Source organism: Gymnogyps californianus, chromosome 1, assembly GCF_018139145.2.
Source record: "Gymnogyps californianus isolate 813 chromosome 1, ASM1813914v2, whole genome shotgun sequence".
Classification (NCBI taxonomy): Eukaryota; Metazoa; Chordata; class Aves; order Accipitriformes; family Cathartidae; genus Gymnogyps; species Gymnogyps californianus.
The window spans coordinates 76,668,611-76,691,681 of NC_059471.1; the positions used below are offsets into that span (position 1 = coordinate 76,668,611).

The following is a 23,071-nucleotide window of genomic DNA, read 5'->3' on the forward strand; positions in this document are numbered from 1 at the left end:
GACAGAGTATATCCGAGAGACTTTTTTCACGTATGCTTCAGAGAAAGCTGGTCTCCTCACAAGCTACTTGAGCTCCCACAGCACCACACCCTGCTTTGAAGGCGAGGATGTCAAACAGGTTGGCTTTCCCTCTGGCAAGGAGGTGGATTCAGAGCGCGCTGGCTCCCTTCTCATTGGGTGCTGCCGCTGGTTCCCCGGCTCTCCGCGCTCCCTGCCTGGGCGATAAATAGATTTCTTAGAGGGCGGGTGGCAGCTGCGGTGCTGCTCAGGGCTTGGCCGTAGCGGGGTTGTTTGCTTTTGTTACTTGTCTTGGACTAGAAGAGGTTGTTAGGGACTTCTCTCTCTTCTGCGGTGCTTGAGTGTGATGGTGAGAGAACTCTTTGGACAGAGCCGCTGATTCCAAGTGTCTCCCTCAAACCTTGGCACTGCAGTTGCAACATCTACTATCATCGCTTGGAAAAAAACAACCAGTGCAATCAAGGCACTGCATAGAAGACCATGGGGAAATTCAGAAGTATCCTTCTTTTGTGCCTTGGCTTTCTTCTAGTCCATGTAAGAGGTAAGTGACCTTTGCCTTGGCTTATTTCTAGGGTGTGATTATTAAAAATGAAAAAAAAACCCAAAACCTAAACGCCAACCCCTAAAAAAATACGCTTGTTTATTTGGAAATGCTTGCTGGCATTTTTGTTGCTACTGTTTCACGAGAAACATTCAAGAGTGTTTAGACAAGTACTTCTGCAGTTTCTAAAGACAGATGTATCTTTTGGATGATCGCTCATAATAGCTATTCTAGTTGGAGTTTGTTTGTTATAATTTCTTATTTTCTCTTTAGTGTTGCTCCCCTGAAGTTATTCACGATCTTGGACTTGAGTATAAACTTTTAAATGGAAGCTGTAAAATGAGACCTTCCAGGGGAACTTAAAGTTTCCAAAGAGATCCTTAGTCAAATACTAACTTCACGTTTTTAGAGCTTTTCTTGGTTATTGATATTTTGAAACATATTAGTTATATTGTAAAAACAAATTCTGATTCAGTTTAAAGATGCTCATGCTTTCATATTGGTGCTCATGCTTTAATAATTATAAATTAATAATTTATTAACTTTAGCCAACATATTCATGAATATATGAAATCCACACACAAGCAGGCATATTCTTTTTTTCATGCAGGATTAATGAAGAATTGAATACATTTTGTACATATTTTTTGACAAATGAGTAGCAGTTGGGAAGATGTAGTCCTTTCACATTGAGTCGTTTTTCTGTATTTGAACATAATTTTCTTTTAGCAAAACATTCTGTAAAACTTTTTTTGATATCAAACCAAATAGGATCATCCTCGTGTGCATCTGCCATGTAGTGTACTTGTAACTTTTTCTCTTTTGTATGTTAGCATTACTTCAAAAACTTGTAGCGCAGTGTTTGACTGCAGGAAGAAATCATTAAGCACTAGTTCCAAAATTGCTGCTGCTGCTGCTCATCCTCCCACCACCCCCAATTTACATGGAGTCCCTAGGAGATCTTGCAGTGATGGGCAGTGAAAAAACCTTGCCTTAAATTAGTGCCATAGTTCCATTTGAACAAATGAGGAATTATTTAGAGGTCTTCAGCAAGTAACGTGGCATAGAAACAGCAGAGCAGTAGGACTGTGCTGGCCTGCTCCGTAGTATGTTGTAAACAGCGATGATTCACACGGTCTCTCATCACTGGCATGCAGACTTTCTTGTTCTGGAGGACTGTCTTATGTTGAATATTTCTGTTCAAACAATCTGAGCATGGGCAAGCTAATTTTCATATATTCTATCACTTTAATTACAAGGATAGTCAGCCTAACCATTCTTGCTTTATACATGTGCTAATTTAGAGCCAGTTCAGGCCCTGCTTTGGGGAAGAAGCCACTGCTGAAAGCTGCTGTGGGCTTTGGGCACAGTCTTATGACTGTGGAAACTATTTAATCCACTTTGGAAAGCAAAATGAATTATTTTAAGTCTACAGCAACAGCCACTGAATTTTATCATCAAAGTATCTTTACCATGTTTCAGGGGACATTTACGGGAACCACTTCTCAGTCCTAATCAAGACATGATATGAGAAAGGCTTGGCCATGCTGGTGAAAAGCTGGTCTAAGTCCTTATGATAGGAATGTCTATGGCACGATTTACCTTTTTCTATGCACCCTTAGTTCTTATCTAAGCTGTAACCATCTGTGATAGCTTCTAGAAACTACCGTGCCGCCACGGCCAGGCCAGATCACATCACCCCACTTACCATCTAGCATTTCCTTTATGTCCGGCTATCTTCAGTTAGTTGGCTAGACTTCCTTGATGGACACATCTCAACAGAAGCATGGCATAACCAAGGATCACATTGCACAAGGAAAGTGAGATGTGATATAGTTCAGAAACTTACATGCTCACTGCAGTCTTCCATACTTTTATCTACACTCTTTGGCTTTTGCTATTTCCAAGCTTAGGCGGGTTACATGAGGTCTCCCATATAAGTTGAGCTGCAACAACTAATTGTCTGAGTGGCTTTTAGCGCAACCCAAATGAAAGAAACTTCATAGAAACTTCTTCCACTGAAGTTCACGCTAACATCCCACGTCGGTTACTGCAGCTCGTCTGACCTGTGGTAATTCAGCTTTGGCTGTGTCTACATTGCCCACTTAGGGTGTGGTAAGACATAGCTTAGGTCCTAGTCCCCCAGTAACTGAGATCATGCACCTGTTTGAAACATATTGGAGGTCCCATTTGGGCCATACACCTCAGTTTTGAAACACTGCGGGTCCCATTTGGGCCGTACACCTGTGTGCATACTTGCTGCGGGGAAGCAGTGCAGCCTGAGGGCTCTCTCCTATACGGAGCTGGAAAGCAGCTGAGACTCTCACTCAGACCTGACTGCTCAGAAATGCTCCTCAGGTTCCCAATATAGATATAATCTATATATATCCGTGGTCTTTAAGATCAACCGATAGATCACATGTTTAGTCAGTAACAGACAGTGCAAAGGTTGATGATGTTTAAGACGCATTAACTTTACTGCATCAGGTATTGCATGCTATGCAGGTAAAAGGAACAGCATTTATTGCTAGCCAGTAAACCATGTACCAGTGTCCAGCTAAGGCTTACAAAGATGTTGATTCAAAACTAATTGTATTCTCAGTTAATTAGCTAGGCACTTTATGGGGAGAAAATTACAGACCTGTTTGGATTTGAGACACTATGTGACTTTTATGAATAATGTAGTTTTCACTGGAGTTAAAAGACAGAATGGGAGAGATGAAAAATACAGTCTTGTTTTTCTTATACTGCTCCATCAAGCTCCAGTCCTCGCTGTCGCTCGTGTGAGGTCCCTGTGTACGTGCCGAAGCACTCGTGCTATCAGCAGGGATATATCAGACAATGAATTCTCTTGTTGCTGGGCGCCAAAACTATTTCACTCGCAACACCAGAGCTCCGATCATCTGTAGGCATGTCAGCACTATCACCCAAGAGTGTGATTGCAGTTTGATAAACAGACATACCTGAACTGGTTGAAATGCTAACAGCAGCAGAGCTGTTGGAACATCAGAGCTTAGGAAGAGCTAGCAACCAGCGTGGTTACTCAGCTTCTCGGGTTCACTTCTCAAACATTGCTGCCACATTGCAAGCCTGTTAGCAGTGCTCAAACTACCTGTTTTCACTATGTATTTTTCCCTCATTTGCATCAGCAATTGTCAATCCCTTTCCATCCCACTGAGGGTAATAAATAAATAAATAAATAAATAAACATAATTTTTTCAAGATTAAAAATCAATAAAAATATGCCTTTCTGTGGCATTTTGCCTCGTGGTTATGAGAAGAGAGATTCAGATTGGTTTGATCTTCTTTAACATCAGAGTCTTCCTTCTTTTCCACAGGGAGGCTGACATCTATGAATGTTATGGAAAATACTATCTAAAACTTGATCTCCAGTATAATATCTCATGAAGGCAAACAGGCCATCCCAATTGCAAGAAAGGGCTTGAATGGGTTATGAAAATATAACAGTCCCACTTTCACTGCATAAGCTTTGCCTGTCATCAGTGCCTTTTTTAATTCCTGAGGAATTTATTTAAAAAGCTAAATCACAGCAATATATTTTCAAAGGGCAACAATGCTCCAGATTAAATGAAAAGAAAGACAAGAGTAGGCACTAAGATTAGCAGACAAATTAAAGCAAAGTCCTTCCTTACGTCCCAGGTCTTATAATATTAGTGGTGGAGGAACCAGAGGTATACACTCCACACCGGCAATAGTCCTGAGTTAACAGCAACAAAGCCTCCAGGATCACAATCTATACTGCATCAAAACTGCAACTCTGCCTTGCAGGTTGCCATCTGCAAGGAGCAGGAATTGAAATATGAGCCAGATATTTCTATTCACAAAGATTGTACAGATCATTTTGTTTCCTGAGCATAATGGTAACAAAAAGAAGGCTGGCTCTTTGTTCAGCAATCCAACCCAGATTTGCAGAGCATTGTGCATGCCAAGACTCTTGATTTCTGTTCCCTCCGAAGGCTAAGCCGCCAGATCTGCTTCTGAGTCTCCTGCTTTTGAAGTTCAGATACCAACTGATGCTCCATGACCCTTTGCCCAGGGTCATTCACAGAGGCTTCTCTGTGCACTCCGGCGGCATGTGCAGAGGCTTCTTCCGCTCTGCAAAGGGAGCCTAATTGCTTTTCTCATTTAGTCCGAACGAGATGAGAGGAGGCTCCTGAGACTCTGCAGAGACTTTGTTGCTGAACAGGCCTGCTTGTTGACGTCCAGCAACTCTTTCCAGCATTATTCTTTTCTAGAAAGCACGTTCTTACTGGTATGAAAGAGAAAAGATGCAGGCCTTGCTTCTTTGCTGTCTTGCATCTTAAACACGCAAGCAAAGAATGTGTATGAAACGCCCTGATCATCCACCTTGACTTGGCAGTATTACTAATCCCCTTGGAAGCAATATAAATCATTACGCTGATGAGCTACTGTGGCTTCAGGGGGCACAGGATTAGTTATACAACAGAATTTCTGAAACAGATGCAACTCGGTATTAAGTTACAGAATAGCACTACTGAGATCTGTGCTACCCATATTGAAGAGCTAAAGGTATTTTGCATGTATTTTACCAGGGTACTTGGGATGAAGGTGGAAGGAGGAACATTAAAAGACACTCTGTGAGCAACAGAAATAGCAAAGCCTGGCATCTCCCTGACCTCCTGCATTATCTTCAGCTCCCTCTGTTGTCTCTAAACTAGCAGCTGGGGAAAGTGTGGATTAGCCAGCTGGTACTTAGGCAGTGAGTGGTCACTCAGAGAGCTCAACACAGCTGCTGCTTGTGCCACACTGTCGGGTTTCAGTAGGAACACTCATAGAGGTCCCTTGTTTGAGCCTGTCTACTTGTACAGTTCTCATGTAACGTGACCGTCATTAAGCCTGACAATCTCAGACCAAATGGCTGAAAAGGGCTGACAGCTTCACGAACCACACAGGGCCAGAGAGAAGCTTTGGCTGAACAGCCCACACCGTGGCCTAAGCTCCACTCCCTCATGACACAAGGCTGAAAACCTGAGTTTCAGTAAGGTGCGCAGACATATGGTGCTGCTTCATCGGAGATCCCAACTCTTTTGCTTTGCCTGTAATTTTGCAGCACACACCAGCTGCTTCTGCACTCACTCTGAAGCAAAATATAGAAAATTATATATGTTTTATTTTATGTATGCAGGGCATATCACATCATAAAGAATGGCAGCTACCTTTGAACAGCTGTTGTTTGTCCACAGCAAAGCAAACACCATCGAACTAGATTTTCTTTCATGTTTGATGAGACCATGCTGCACAGACCTAAAGCAGTACTGCCACTCTTGCTTTATTAGCGCATCTTATTTGCTGGTAATTATTTAAATGTGTTCTTGTATGAATAAGTGAGAGAGACCTTTTCATTTCCCTTGAATTCAAACTATAAACAGAAGTGGCCTAGCAAAAAACATGAAGCCAATAATCAGGTCCATATGCTGTGGTCTTTAGACTAGAACTTAGATCTTAATTACAGATTTTAAAGCATACTCATTTTCCACCCCAACATCAAGGGGTTGTAATGGCAATCGTTGTTTACGGAACGAAAGGACCATGATGGAAAAAAAAGCTACAGTAACCTCATCAGGAAATATGGATCATGAGGGTATTACATCAAAGAAATAGTACCTGCTTATTGAGATTTTGTCCAAAGTGTCCACTCTGGGGCGTAAACCTTTATGTTTTCCCACAACTTTTCTTACATGAGTAATTTCCTTTAAACAAACATAATTGCTTCCTGAAAAAAGTCGGACCGGTAAATGGGTATGTTCTGAATCACATACCTGGGAGAATACATCCCATTTTCTCATTACAGGGGAAATATATCTCATGATTGTATAATAATCAGAAATGATCTATGCAAAGAATAACTTACTATTTCAGCTAAAAAGAACATAAAATGGGTCCCACAAGTGATTTTGGTAACATACTGTTCCTTTTTAGAAAATTTTTGTTCTCATTTGTGAGTCACCCACTTCTTCCTCAGTCTCTGCCAGCTTCATAATGTTTTAAGCTCATTGTATTCACAAAACAATTCTTATTTAATTACACTGAAGAAATCATTTTTGTTCTTGTTTTTAAATACTAAAATCGACTTATTTTCCTTTTCTATCTAGCTCACATTTCGAAGTTAGTGGCTTCTAACTTATTTGTAACACAGGTAATCTCATCCCAATCATATGACTGCTAGCAGTGCACTCAAAGCCCATTAATTTAATCATATTAATGACAAAAGGATTTATATAATACACATGTGCATATATGCATTTAAGATGTATGTCCACACACATGTATATACACGTATAAACACATTTTCTCATGGATCTTAGCTTCATTTTTAATACTAGAGTACGGATATTAAATGCCTGAGAAGTTCATTTCATTTGTTGCATAACCTGACTCTCATTCAGCAATATTCATGCTGTCTTATTTAAATATGTGTCATTTTAATGGCCACAAGCTGTGTTCGTATGGATCCAGTGCAGGACTGAGCCTACTTATGAAGATTAAAAATTGCAGAGTGATGCCATGGTAGCCTTTTGTCAGAAACTTCTGACTACAGTCATAATGACGAACAGGTAACATCCACCTGCAGAATCCAGCCTTGTTCCTCGTAAATCCTCCTCAAAAACTGTGGGACCCCAGACCCTTGTGATCAATCAGCAACGCAGTTAAAGGGTGATGGATCCATTTAACCTTTAGGTCACAAATTAAACCACAGACAAAAGACGCTGCTGTCTGCATTTTAGTGACTGGATATTTGGGTCACATTTTCAGAAAACAAATATGGGCAAAAGTTTGTGAACATTAAATGCACATGTGCCTGAGGACGCGACTTTGCTGGGGACTGCCTTGGTGGGGTAAGATGACCTCAGCTCCGTAATGCTTCAGCAGGATGTGCCTTATATTCAAGGGAACTTGCTAAAAGCTGGCTCAGTATCTCTGTGGCAAACAGCAACCATAACACTTTCCATAGTAGAGCAAGTGGACTAACAAGGGTTTTATATCACCAGCCTTCCACACATGATATTAAAAAGGCTCATAGAAAGTATGGGCATTAGTGAAAGCAGATGTCCTACTTGGAAGAACCATGCCTGTAAAAATAAATCTAGTAACTTTGAAATTTAAGCTACTATGTTTTGATGCTTGGCTTTATGGAGTCTATTCTCCCCTGTCTGGCTGCTACAGAGAAGTCCACTGTTAGCTATGTAGGCCAGGTCTACACTTCAGATTTTCACTGGCACAGCTACATGTGTTGGGTGGGGATGAGGGAATTACATCCCAAATCAGGCTGGCAGTGCCAGCAAAAGTCCTGCTGTTAGTATAGTTCATTGTGTTTGAGCAGCTAGTACAAACATAATTAAAACAGGTCCTTTCGCGATACAAACCGTATATCCATCTGGAAGGCTTGCTTTCTTAGGTTAGCATTTTCTCATTTGCAGATAAGGATTGCTCTGTGGTGTCAGGCAGGAGCTTATAAGCATTTTCTCAAATGCTCTGTTATGAATCTTTGTGGACCACCCAACAAAACCACTATTACAATCATTTTATTTCTTTGTAAAAACAGGGATACTCCCAGAAGAAAGGCTAGAAGCGATGCCAAGAAATAGCATACTAGCCCAAAGCAGTAATAACAGAGATAACTCTGAGAGAATACCTCCTGCATAGCTAAATCTCTTCATAACTTTATCCAGGTTAAAAAAAACCCCACAAACAACAAAACCCCCACACAAAAAACCTCAACCAAATAAAAAACCCCAAAGGAACAAAGCTATCTTCTCCCCACTAAAACTTCTATCATTCTCATTTTCATCAGTATATTTCCAGCTGTTTCTATTATGGAAGCTGGTCCAAAAAAAGGCCATTTTTATATGGAGAAAATTAATTTCTTTCAGCCTGTTTGTTCTGTGAAGAAGCTTGACTAATTTATTTCCATTGTCATTTATCTTCAGAGTTCCCTGAAGTGACTGCAGTTCCTATTGAGCTAAATATTCTCTGAGTCTCTAATGTGTTTTTGTTTTTAGACCCACCATTTTGCAGATGAAATCTGGGCTGTTCAGCTATTTAACCATCTGTTATCCTCCCAAATTAGATTCTTAAAATGTCTAGGTGCAGTCTCAGAAATGGTAATGAGCATTTAAAATTCTGCTCCACAAAATCTTACTCCTTGCGGTCATTTGTTGTTATTATTGGAGGAAGTCGGGATGGAAGTCCAAGCAATCTTTTGGTTTATTGGAATATCATTTACCATGCTGCACAGATGTCCACATACAATCTGCCCATCTGTCAAGGTTTATATTTACACAGCCAAAGAGATTTCAATGTAGATTCCTGTCTTACTCCCAATCAGTCATTCTGTGTTGGTGTCTGTTTCTTTTTATTACTTGGTTTATCATCAGAAATAATTTAAAGAAATCAATCTGAATAATTTCTGCAGGAGATTTTTGGGCTTCTTTTTCTCTTCTTAAAATTTCTGTAGGTGTCTTCTATTTCTCCCTTGCTGTCTCAAAACAACACCTCTTGTCTTTTCCCACCTTTTCAATAACAGAGCAGACGTACAACTCCCTCAGGAGAGGGAAACGTCAGTATTGTCCAGGAGAAGGGCAGATGTTAGTAACTGTTTCAGTATGCTGTTTTGCTTTGGTTCTCATGCAATTGGAAGCATCTGCATCATCTTGCTTGAATTCCATAATCGCTTTTGATTAGATTCCTTCTATTTTTTTCTTTTCCTTAACTTCAAAGAAATGTTGTACCTGGAAGTTTTCCAGAGTCTTCCTTCACAACACGATTTTGTCCCTTTCTTTTACAGCACTAGGACCTTGGTAGCTGCTTTCCTTATCGTTAGTTCCTGCATGTCAGGACCTGTAATAAAGGAGCTGGTTTGGCCAACAGCTCTTCGGTGTTACAAAATTATTTCTGATGACTCACTCTGACGGGAAATGATTTGAGCCCTGCCGGCGATACCCTGCAGCAGCAGGGGTCAGGTCAGACAGCCTCCTTCAGCACTCAGGACGCCGATCAAGAATGAAGATTTATCCAGAGGGCAAAATCAAAGGACAGTCAAACTTAAGTTGCTCGTATTGCTGGCACTGAAGAAATGCTTCAGAAAAGTATCATTTGACCATATAAGTCGAGGCAATGCCAGGATGTCAGCCTGCGGGTAGGGGTCTGCATCGGGATCAGCTGGTCCCATGGCTGGGCAGCAGCACGGCTGTGACAGCCCACGGGCAGGGGCTCAGGGCCAGTAAGGGCTGGTGGTGCCCTTAGGGCTCCAGCAGGGAATCTCTTCTGAGGAAGCCACTTGTCAATTTTATGTATTTATGTATTTAATGGATTCATATAAAAAAAAAAGAACATGTCAGGGTCTTAGAATATTACCCATCTAAGGACCCAGTCCAAAGGTTACTGGACTTGGCAAGGTGGGCTGAGCAGCCAGGGCAGGGGAAGGAGAGGTGGTTGGACGAGGTGACACTCCAAGATCAGTTCAAATGATAAGAGACAAAATGCTACTCCAACAACATTACCGGGAAAGCCTTACGCTGTTATCTGCTTTTCCTTTCCGAACACGGGTTTGTCATAATATTTTATAGGGACAGTTTTGCTTTAGAAGCCATTCACTATTTTGCATTCCAGCCTCGTTTTATCTTTTCCGTCAGACACCAGCAATAATTAAGTTCACAGACTAATGTGAAAATCCTCACGGGAATCAAAACATTTCTACTTTATGCTCCTGTGCTGATTGTTATTTGAGGATCACACAGCGTTTCACCACTCATAATTAATCGCCTTTGACACAGACGAGAGCTATTATTCAGGAACAGTGACTAATGTAAAGAATGCCATGAAGACAGACAGCACCTGTCAAGAAGAGAGAGCTGAGCAGAGCCCAGAGCGCTGTCACGCTGGAGAACCTCTGACAGCCTCTCGTTGTTCCTCAGTTTCCCCGTTTGAACAATGACGGCTTTCTTGCTGTGAAGTGTTCAAGACTTACCAAGAAAAACACTTCATCGAAGAGTTAGGTATTAAGCCTTTTAGACGGGATAATAAACAGACACAGATCAAGAGGCTTACTCGATAGAGCACAGTAAAACATTTCTGCTAAGGGAAGCCATGGCACGTCATGACTTTTTGCGGGTTTGTGCAGGCTGATCTTGTATTTGGTGTGCAAACACAAGGATGGTGAAGTTTCAGTCTGGATGAAAACTAATGGATACATACTCTGCAAAGAGGTGTTTCATGAAGGCTGTGTATTAAAAGGGAAGTGGCAGATTGTATGAGAGTGGAAAGTAAAACTCACATGAATAACTGTGTGTGTTCAGTTCAAAGTCGTATGCTTCAGTTTATACATTTTAAACATTTTCCAGTTTTATTTACCTACTAACCTCAAAGGTCAGGATGCTAATTGCCCTGCTGTAACATTTAATGACATCATTGTCACCTAACACAGAACGGGAAGGGTTCTTTTCTCCCCTTTCAGATTTTTTAAGGTACAGCGGAAACTAAACTAGGTAAACACATCTTTATATCTTTTACTGCTGCACATGTTACAGGAAGAATTAAAAAAAAAAGTTGACTCATGTTACAAGTGATCACAAGGCAGGCTTGCCAGTAAAGCTGCTCTCTGAAGCTGAGCTAGTAAAAGAGTAATGAAGATATTAAAAATTCTCACCTAATGATTCTGGTTTGCAAGTACCGTGCTGAACGCTACGTTCAGCTGTCTCCTGGCAATAGCCCTTGTGCCCTGTAACAGGCAACCCGTGTTCTTCAAAGGCATGTTTGCACAGCGGCTGAATATGGATAACATGAGAGAGCAGATTTGCTTTGCGCTACCTGAATGAATAGCTTCTTTGAATTAAATAAGCCCATCTCGCATGGTCATTCAGGACTGCACGGTGCAGGGACAACAGCTGACAGCTTGCTCTGCGCCTGCCCCTCTTTGGATGGATTGCTCTTTTGCCTCTTACTGGTGTTCTGGCTTTGTCCAGAGCCCTCAGCCCTGGAGGTCATGGAAACCTGCCCACTGACTTAGTCTCTTTTCTTCTGTCACCTTCCTTCTAGGTCAACGTGATTTTGATTTAGCTGATGCGCTTGATCACCCAGGTAGGTAAATCCCCTATCCTTATTTTACCATGGCATTTAGACCAAATAATAAATCCCAAATCCTTTTCCTTGAGGACTGGAATATGAAGTGGCTAGTCCTAAACTTAAAGATATACAGAACAGGCAAATGCTAGATTTCAATTCTTCTGTTATAAAATTAAAAATTTTCTTTAAAACAAAAAAAAAAAGTCTTTGAAAACATATCCCTTCATTTTTAGCTTCTGCCATGATACGTAAAGAGTTATTGAATGCAGCTTTCTAGATTTGTAGATACCTTCTTTTGTTAAGTTGAAAAAGTTTAAGCTCTTATTGTTTATTGGCATGTCATTGTGTCCCACAGAGGACATAATTACCGGAAGCCTACAGTGATCAGAAGACCGACAAGGCCTGTGCTGAGTGAGTAATGAAGATAACGGGTCATAACTGATTTTAGATATGTAGAAACCGTCTCCCATGAGATTCTTGATCATATTTGCTAATGTACCGTAGCTGAGATCATTTGTGTGAATACTAGCTCTCTCTGTATGTAAAGTAAGTGTTTTTTGGACAATTACCAATTACATGTCTTTACTGCTTCCAGTAAGGCTTTAGAGCATGACTGGCCACTGATGGCATTTTATTTCCTGAAGATCTTCTTCACATTTTTCCAGCCTGTACTGAACTCCCTGGGGAATATAACAATGGGTAACTGTTGCTAAAAATGGGTAACTACTCTTCTACTTTTTTTTTCCATTATCTTTTCTTTTCGCATAAATGTTCATGGTGTTTGATAACAGACTTGGAAAAAAATCAGGAGGAATCTGGGTATTCTTTCTTCTCCCCGTGTATTTACTTAATATTATCTAGTATTGATTGCTACAGTGACCTGTGTCAGAAAGGCAAAAAGGCTCTGAACAGCGGAGAGGACCGAAAGGTTTTAGCTGTAGTCCTGAGGATGACAAATGATGATTTCCAATCAACACTCGTTACTCCTGAAAAATCCAAACCCCAAACAACAACAAAACCACACATGTATTTATGATGGAACATTTTATGATAACATAGACATTTTTCACCTAAACTACACCGAAAGAAATTTCTGGCTACCAAACAAAATGCTTGAATCAGGAAATGCTGGATAACATCAGCCCACACAACAACTTTTAGTCTTTTTCTGGCTTAACATTGCAGTGAGTCTTTAGGTACATGAAAGCAGTTACATTTTCCATACAATTCTCTGGCTCGCTCTTTGAACAAACAGGGGCAGCACTTTGTGAATGTGGTAGCTGCTAAATACTGTAATGGTTGCATTCTTCCTTCCCACTTCATTTTGCAAAGAAAGTCTGTGTTTGGCCTAGATTAGAAGTGTCTGTTGTAAAGTACTGCTAAGCCACTGCCCTCTACTTAGCTAGCTGTCCTGACTTCCTTTAAAGTCAGTGGAGAGAAATCAGCATGCCTAGGGACGGTTCATAACCCTAAACGTGGATTTGTTCTCATCCTAATATAGACATTTTAAGCAGATTACTTGAATTGTGCCCTAAAAGACTTTGTCCTCAGTCATGTTTAAAGGTAACCTAGGGATGCCAATATCTACAGCGAAGCTGCCTCAGTCAGGTGAAAGGAATTTGATTTTTAGGGACTCCTAAATCTGTTAGAGATACAACAGTCAGATGATTATCTGCCCTACCTGAATCAACTTCGCTAATTCTTGGAAATGAAGAACTCCATGTTTTCCAGACCATTTTGGAATCTCTTTCACCGCTGAAGAGGATTGCAGGGAGTTTAAAAGCAATTAAAACTAATTAAAAAAACAGTGTTAAAAATCAGTTACTAGATTTGGAAACATGCAGAAAGACAATAGAAAAGTATGTCCTAACATCTACCTGATGCATCTTAACCTCAGGGTTTCCTCTATGTCACATTCAGCCAGTATCATTGAGAAATGAAGCTGGCTGACGTGATGATTTTGGTTGAGCTGGGGCCAATTACTGTACAGGCCATGTCCTCTGGGCATCACTTCCCACGCACCTCTGCCTGAGTTGAAGCTCTCCTGTAGGCACCTCCAATCTAGTGTAACACAATTCAACACAACACTTAATGGAAGGAGAAAGTGATGTTTATTTACAAAATCTCTAAATAAGTTGGTTTTACCCACCCACATTCATCCTGCCATTGATTTAATTCAGCCATATGCTCAAACCCGCATATTCATGAGCACCAAGATATGTGTGCTCAGGTCTGGTGAGCATCGTGTGCAACACGGGACAAGGTACACCAGCTACTGAGTCCTCGTCCTGTCTCTGGTTCTGCTTGATCAGAAACGACAAGCTAGTTTATGTACAGATCTTTTACACCCTTTAGGAGTCATCAGCTATTATGGAGAGGTCCTTTGCCTCGTAATCTTGCTTAATTCAGCGTCTCTGAACCCTAGGCCACGTTGCTGCCCACTGTCTGGTTTTGCTTGTTTGGGGCACACAGACTATGTCTACAGTCTATTTTCTGGGTGGGCAAACAGGAAAAGTAGTGGAATAGGTGACATGCTGCAACCTTTGGCTTTAGAGTGCCCTTCCGCTTTTGCTCTGATGACAAGTCATCTGTTCTGTCATCTTATTGGAGCACAGGCCTGCTGGTTTTGACAGAAACAACACATTCCTCAATTTTACTGCTGGGAATGCTGACCTTTACTGTCTGTTCTTTTAACCCTTTGCTCTGCAGTTTCTTCTGGTCCCTACAGACACATGCATTTCCATTTGTATTTCATTCATATCAACCTGAGTATTTCTGCAACAAATCTCTGCATGAACCCTCCAGAGTGGAACTCTGCATTTTACCTGAATTCTTCATCTTAATAATAAATTGAATCCAGTTTGCAATTTATTGCTTCTTACAGTGTTAGCATTTGACATGTAAAGGTATTTTTGAAATGCAACTCTCTGCTGGCCAGACACAGACAGCATCAACACTTGATTTGACAAGAACAAACTGAGTCATGTAGTATGAATTTGATTATTTTCCTGCCAGATTTCCTGGTGACATCAAAGCATTTCTGAGTTGTTATACAAATGAGACTAGGTACTGTGCAAAAGCATCTTCCCACTCCCTCTGGATATAAAGAACACAAGAAGGCAGAGTTCTGCACAGTGATGCATTTGGATGGATTTTCCTGGGTTTGGGGAATTCTGACACAATTATAATGAAAAAAATATATATTTGAGTGTCTGTCTAATTTTCTGTGGCAATAAGCATCAGTATCAAAATTTAGGTAGATTTTGCTGTCCGTTTTCTTCTGATTCATTCTAGCACTCCACATTTATAAGGAGCAAGAAAGGGATTCTTGGAGTTATGACATCCATCTAACGTATTTCTGCCTATTACTCAGTGACATTTCAGAGCTCACCATCATTCCATACACACCCTAAAATATCACCCACATACTCATATCCACACCTGCAAGTTGGAAACAGAGTTCCTCTTGTTTATGCATCTGCAGCTCATGGACAAATTGTTTATTGGATGGAAAATTCCATCCCAGGTACAGCGAGACATGTGTACAGTGCTGGGGGAACGGCAATAGCCTGTTGATTCAGTGCATAACATGCACATGCAGACATTGAAGTATATTTTAAAACCTTTATAGATCAGCCAAATTAAAACAGACTGTCACCCAACCTCAGACAGGCGCATATGATTGCTTGAAGCAAAAATTTTTATGTCATCATGACCCTGACATAAATTAGTTGGTTCAATTCTCTCTCCCTAAGTAGGTTTATTACTTCCCAGTATTTGTTCTTGAAATGGGTATTCAGTTTTTGCAGTTCAACAAATTACAATTAAGCCAATCATGCATATACCAGTTTTAACCACAGACATTGTATTGAGTCTGGCTCAGACGGAGTTAATTTTCCCCATAGCAGCCTTCACAGTGCTGTGCTCTGCATTGGTAGCTAGAAAGGCATTGATAACACACCAGTGGTTTGGCTACTGCTGGGCAGTGCTTGCAAGCTGTCTCTCCAACATTCCCCCCTCACCAGTAGGCTGGGAGGTGGGCAAGATCTTGGGAGGGAACATAGCCAGGACAGCTGACCCAAACTGACCAAAGGGGTATTCCATACCACATGACCTCAGCTCAGCAATAAAAGCTAAGAGGAAAGGGGCAGGGGGGGCATTTGTTATTAGGACATTTGTCTTCTGGAGCAACCGCTACACGTACTGAAGCCCTGCTTCCTGGGAAGTGGCTGGACATCGCCTGCTGATGGGAAGTAGAGAACAAATCTTTTGTTTTTCTTTGCTTCCACACGCAGCCTTTGCTTTATTAAACTGCCTTTACCTTGACCTACGAGTTTTTTTCCATCTTATTTTCTCCCCTCCGTCCTGCTGAGGAGGGGAGTGATAGAGCAGCTTGGTGGGCACCTGGCATCCAGACAAGGTCAACCCACCACAGACATAAATGTTAATAAATACGTATATTTTAAAAATAGATACATTTTAATATTTTAACATAGCTAATTTTATTTATATACTTGCAGATACATTAAAGAGGTATTGATCTTGATTCCACTATGAGATTTATTCTGAGCTTATTTAAAGCAGGAATAAATCTTTCATATTTTGAGTAGAAAATATTGTATCACTTGTCAATTATTGTGTGGGCAAATATTAAATTCTATAAGAGTTTTCAAGAAAAGTGCAATCCCTTATCTGAATTTGTGGGACTGACCTGAAAAAGTTGCTTGTCAAACATGCAGTTGCACGTTTTCTACTAAAACTAACATTTCACTTCCCTCAAGAATTGTGTGCAACTCACTTCTCTACATCTGCCTCCTTTTCATTTTTAGACAATGATCTGCATTTAGGAGATGCTCTCGGTGGGGGTGAGTACTCTCTTCTCTTCTCAATTATAACGGCTGGGTTTTTTTCGTAGTCTTTTTCTGAAGTCTGCCTAATTTGTGAAAAGAGATTTCAAGACTGTAGGAGGAACTGTAGTAATGGGAGTCATTACAACTCATGTACATACAGCCCTTTTGCCAGAGGCTGTCATGCAGAGCCGGGACAGCAGGATGGGCTGTGTCTGGTTGCCAGCTATGGGAGCTTGCAGGCTGGCCTACCTGCGTGAACGGAAGTCAGCTACAGTTTACATTACCATGCCAGGCTAGCACAGTCATGGCTGGGGAGAGGAGGTACTGCCCATTCAGCCATGATGGTTCGGGGTGGTGGCCTCTGGCAAAAGGTTGAGGACAAACAACAGGAGACGGCAGTAGTTTCTTCAGCTACCAAAAATGAGTCTGCCTAAGGTTAGGAACCAGAGGTAACAGTGGATAGAGGGAGGTGTGAGCTTGTCGTAGCTCTGCTGATCCCAAGTCAGAAATGCAGGAAGGAATGTTTCAGAGGTGAGCACTGATGGACAAGATATAGCTTAAGCTTGAAGCAGTCAAGCTGTTGTAACCTGCTATAACTTCCAGGTATTTCTATAACATCCAGAACTGACCCAGGAAGTATTCATCGTACTGTGCTGAGCTGTGTAGACATATGAAATTCTTGACTTTGGGAATTTTTGCACCACACTTTGTTCAGTGTGTTTAGAGGTATACCAAGGATGTGAAGTACTCTACAAAGGTTCTCGTACACTGAAATTATCTAAAACGCAAGTAGTATTGAATCGAAGCCTAAAATTCCACTTGAATCAAGGCTACACAAAAGAAAAATTACTTCTCAGCCCATTGCACAGAACCTCTGAATTATGACTCCAGTCGCAGTGGTCTGGTTTACTCATGTTTCAGTCTTAGAAATCATAACTTTTATATTATCCTTTTCCATTTCCAGGGCTTTCCGCATTTCCAGGTTCCCCTGTGGCATTTCATGCCTGTGTTTGAATGACATGTTAGCCCACACTTTATAAAGCTGAATCTGATTTTTTTTATAATTCCCACGTTTATACTGTCACTTCTTCCTGCCCGTACTAATTATTCCATTCCTGCAAGTTTTTAATGGGTACTTTTATGAGAGGCTGGGTTTAGTATATTGATTAAATTATTAATTAATAGCTTAAGTACCTTCATTAAAACCCACCTTTTCATTCAGAGGCTGGCAAATGATGTTTCCCTCAGTTTTTATTTCTTTGCTCCATTTTCAGTTCAGGTTCTTAATTGACATTCATACATGGTATAATGGGATTAATGATATGTACCTCATTATCAATAGTTCCGAAGACATTATTTCTTCACTAGCTATGCCATAGAATATATCTTCTTATGCTTAGAGAAGGCTGAATAAGTGCAGCATCATAATAGAAATGAATAATTGAATCAGTAGTTTTCTTTTGTGCCATGGTGGGTCTTAGTTTGTTACACACGGTTCTGGAACAGAACAAGTCTCTTCTCCTATTGAATAGAATTAATTGGGCAAAGTCTGGTTCAGCAAAGCTTTAAGACTCTACCTAAAATCCACTGACTGCAGTAGGCTAAACTTGCCTGAAGTTAAGCATATATCTAAATAATTTGCTGAATCAGAACCTAAACATTACTCACAAACAGAAGTATTATGTTTAGCAGCTAGGCAAGAAGAAAACATGACAAAAGGGCACCTGGCATGTATTGAAGGTGAAAGAAAGATTTAAGGAGAGGGAGGGAAACTGGTATTTATTTCTGTGACCTAACTTTGATTTATTCAGAGCTAAATTCACTGTCTGGCTATGAGAACAGTTAAATATACGACTGAACGGGCTGAAGAAAGGACGGCAAGAGGGGACCTACTCTATATACGCAGAGCAACAGCCCTGGACGTTAACTTTGGCAGGTTTTGACCTGAGTCAGCTCTTGCTACTCCAGTGCTGTATGTGCAGTTTGGAAACTGCTATTAGTCATCAGATCTCGCGCTCCATCCAATGCATCTCTTTCTAATACTTTGGCAAAAATTAAGGTCAAATACCAGCACAAAGTCCTAAACAACAAAGCTGAAGTCTGAGTTCATTTTGCACTGTTCAAGAGTAGAAAATTCATCATGCATTAGATGAATTCAGCATCTGTTCGATGAAACTAATCTGCAGATCTTATTAATACCTGCTGATGGCACAGAGATAACCTGTTGCCTCCTGCCCAGCCCAGAACACCAACTTCTCTGTCAGCTGTGCGTAACTGCACCGCTGACACCTACAGTAACACACTGTGCTTCCCAGCTGTCAGCATTAAACAATGTTACCATTTGCCAGAAATACATGAAATATTTTCCTTCAACGTTTTTATGAATTCTTCTCTCACTTTAATTTTGAAAATATTCCCTTTCCACTTTCTAATTAGTTTTAGTAGCTAGCTATTTGTTGATATAGTGCTTGAGACTTTTTAACTAGTGACAAGGTCCTTTCCTTAATTCACCAGAGGACAAATTAGAAATAGGTATAAAATCTCAGGTTATCATACTCTTTATTTACAGCTCTCAGTTTTGCCTGTCCAACCATCTAACAATATTAATTATCAATAGGTGACATACCAAGAAAACCTTTATACCCACCTCTTCCACCACGACCGGGAAGCCATAGTAATTCTGGTAAGAATATTTTCTGCCAAGAAAATCTATCACTATGAGCTATTCAGTGCAGATACTTTGAATAGTTTGCTCTCTTATTTCTTTATTAATAGTTTTTATCATCCCTTCCCTCCATCTCCCTTTTGTAATCACTGTTCCTGACCCAGTGTTTGGAAAGATTTTCTGAGTTTTAGTGTTGGCACCATGAAGCTTTTCTGTCCACCCAAAATGTGGGACGTTGACTCCTAAGTAGCACGAGACTAACACTCATCTTGTTTGCCTTTTCATTTTGGGTGTGTATACACTGAAGCATGCTAAGGTTCAAATTTGACATCTAGCCACAGGGCGTGGATAAGCCTATGTTCAAATCCATACTGACATGTGCATCTGAGGTGGCCCTGGGGCATACCACAGGTGGGACTGGTGAGATGGATGTAAGCCTGTATTGCTTTTAAGTGTGGTCCCAGACACCCACTTAAATAGAGTGGAAGTGGCACATCTATCCCAGCTACCACCATCTATGCCGTATTTACTTCTGCTATGATTGTAGTGGTGAGCCGTGGACTGGTCCTTCTGGAGTCCTTCTGGAGTCTTTCCTGGAAAGGACCCGCTGATGTCCTGCTCCAGGAACTGCTGGGATTTGAGATGTCCATATTATATAAGGATTCGTGCTGCTGAGAGCCCAAGCCCACACATCCCACAGGTGCCAATACAGATGCAGAACGGGTAGACACCAACCATTTTACTACTCCAGCTTCCAGGTGAATTTGAATAGGTGACCATTCAGTGCAAGACACCTTACCCACCTGCCATGTCAAAGCTGGGATTTCGAAGGTCCCCCACCCCTCCCTAGAACATTACAAAAAGACTGGACAAGGGAGCTGAAGGGGTTACCATTGTTCAGATAATTTTGCAAGAGAAATCCTAATCTTTATCTTGCAGGAGGTTTTGATGACTCAGATCTCCTTGATGGGAAACCTTTACCGCCGCACATAACAGGTAGTATTTGCCAATTCTCCTTGCAGCTTCTCCCTAATACTTGTAACTCAGAGCTGGCTGGTTTTGCTTTAGCGGCAATCTGTTTGTCACTGAAGGTATAGGACAAGACTCTGCTATTTTTATTTAGATTAGTTATCCTTCTCCACAAATCATGGCTTTGAGCCTGAAGCTCAAACTTGAAACATATTCCTAAACATTTTGTAGCGTTCTGGCATATGCCAGAACCCTGCAGGATTTATCCCTTTGAATTCAGCTGGGACAGTCCCAAAGCAAGGGGCTTCTGCTGAGAACTGAAAGTGGATGCACCGGGCCTATGATCTTGACTTAAATTATTGATAAATCATCTGATTGTCTGGCAGTAGAGAATAGCCAGAGTATACTGGCCTCCCACTCCCTGTGAAATCAGCTTGATGTAGAGTGCTAAGTATTATCCTTTTTTTAGAAGATAACATTCTTCTCCAAAAACGAAGTGTCAGGAGGATGGACGGTTATTCCTCCAGCCAGTGCAGCTGTCAGTCAGGACTGGAAGGGGAGCTCCTCTCTCACAGTCCTGCCGAGCTGCCCCCTTTCACCTTTTGTACGAAATCACACTTTGCTGAGTAAAGACTTTGTTCTCAAAACAAGATGAAAAACATTTCTTGATGAAACTTCACCCTCTATTCCAGGAGAAGAGGAGCATCATTTCAATCATGGAGGAAACACGGGTATAGTAAATAATTTATTCTATAATTTGTTTCCGATCATCATAAAATAATAAGAAAATGTTAGCCTTATAAAAGTAGTACATATACTAAATTAGGCTTTAAGACACCGTTTTCACCCCAGCTATAATGTAACATAATTTCTAGTCTTCTACTTAATTCTATGTAATAAATTTCCACTGTTTCACCAAACAATTCTCATAGTTTGGCAAAAGCACACCTTAGTAGAGAATATGCTTAAGTCAAACCATTTCAGTGCCTCTGAAAAAAACCTCTCTCTTTTTCCACAGATTCAGGATTAGTAGCTGGAGTTACATCTCCTATAATTTCTGCTTTTGTAATACTAGTTGTTGGATCGATAGCGGCCTACTCCGCTTACAAGAACAAGAAACTTTGTTTCAAGCCACATGGTAAGATCAAATCAGTTTCCCACTTTCAGAGCTGATTTAGTGCTGAAGTAGATGGGAATTTTACAAACAATTTCAGTGGGGGCAGAAATAGGCCAGGAATGAGGGCATTCAAAAATCTCATCCTAAACAACCTCACTGGTCTGTAAGAGATACTGGTGATTAATATTCTTCATCAAGGACAAGAATAGGAAGCCATAACATGCCCAGAAGATGGACGTACATCACTTTATGAAGGAAATTACATGACGTGAGGTCTCTGCCACCACAGAGGTGACTGACGGTCGTGGCTCTGCATGTGGAAACCAGCCTGCGTGGCCCAGATCAGCCTCGCCTGGGGCACCCCATGTACCCTCTGGCTGAGGCCCCCATTTCAGCTCTGGCCCAGGTGGGCCTCCTGGGCCCACACGCCACATCCCCACACGCCTGCCCTGGCTGTGAGCCCTGATGGCTGGCTGGGTTTCCTGGCTTGGCCTTGGGCCAGGCTGGTTGCCTTGTCTTCATCTGATGATGGCTGGCCCGTCCATGGGGCCCATTGGCCATGGCTGCCCCTCTGTGTGTGTGCCTGCCACTGGGGAGGCGACGGCTCAAGCTCCCCTGGGGCTGCCCTCAGCTCCTGGCTCTTTGGGAACAGCCCGGCCCTGGCCCTTATCTGCCATAGAGGTCAATTTAAACCTCTAATTCACGTTATTTGTTCCATAATGGGACTGATGACTAAGACAGGAAGAGGTGTGTGGAGAAGCTTCACAGGCATTTCTGAGAGCTCTGGGGTCCCCTGGCACTTCAGAAAGCCTCAGCCTGGGGGTGCCATGGTGGGCTCCGGGGCAGCCGCTGCTGTCTGGGCACTGGGGGGAGGCTTGGGCAGGGTCACACAGGGGAGATCCAGTCAGAGCATGGCCCAGGGATGCCCCGGGGGAGGCTGGTCAGGGCCGTGAAGGCTGTTTGTGCCCTCAGGGTCCCGACAGTCACTTATTTTCCTCTGTTTTTATGGCTGGGGTGTAACTAAAGCATCAAGTCAGTGATCCCACAGCCCTCTGGAAATGAGGATTGAGACAAATGGGGAAGGCTGTCTATACGTCTCTGGGGATACGAGGTTCCCACCTGCTGCCTCAAAAGGATTGGAGCAAAAAAATCCCAGAAAAGCTGGCAAAGGGCATCCGTGGTGGAAATACTGAATGTTCAATCTTCATTTTTCAGGTGGGGCTACAGTCTAAACTGCTGAAAGAAGAGTTGCCCTCTGATCCCATGCTCCTTTGGTTGGTGACATTCGGCCCACAGATCTGACAATTTTTTTCTACTTTATCATTCTGACAAAAGAAAATCTTCCTCTAATGAATGTTTTGTTGAGACACTGCAATCCTGCTCTCTTTAACCTGACGTCACTCTTGCACCTTGAGCTTTACGTCATCAAAGATGTGTTTAAAACGTCTGGGGATTGTATTGAACTATCTGACCTGCATTCATAAAGGTTGGACATGCATTTTGATCCAGAAGTTATTTTAAGCAACAAAGACATCAAGTTTAATATAAGCTAAAAATGGAAAGAATTTGCTTTGTGAGCATTTGAGTCACCGAACAATTTTTTTTTCCTGTTTTCAAAATTAGCCAAAATACTTAATCCTTCTGATAGAATAGGAACAAGGAAATTGCCATTTCCATTCATACATGTTGGGTTTCTTCAGTATATTTCTGTATTGTCTATAATGTTTAAGGAAAACTTGAGGTTGTATAAAGGATTAAAAATTTTAATGCCTTTACTTTGTATTTACGTCTGAATTCTAGCAAAGTGA

The 23,071-nt window shown here is 41.4% G+C and overlaps 1 protein-coding gene across 1 annotated transcript; it reads left to right on the plus strand.

The window, feature by feature from the left end:
* The first annotated feature begins 498 nt into the window (after positions 1-498).
* XG (Xg glycoprotein (Xg blood group)) lies at positions 499-23,071 on the plus strand. The gene is given in 10 exon segments (XM_050914993.1): positions 499-559; positions 11,636-11,677; positions 12,018-12,026; positions 12,029-12,073; positions 16,492-16,527; positions 19,130-19,195; positions 20,117-20,173; positions 20,839-20,877; positions 21,165-21,284; positions 23,064-23,071. Coding segments are annotated over 10 exon segments (483 nt in total).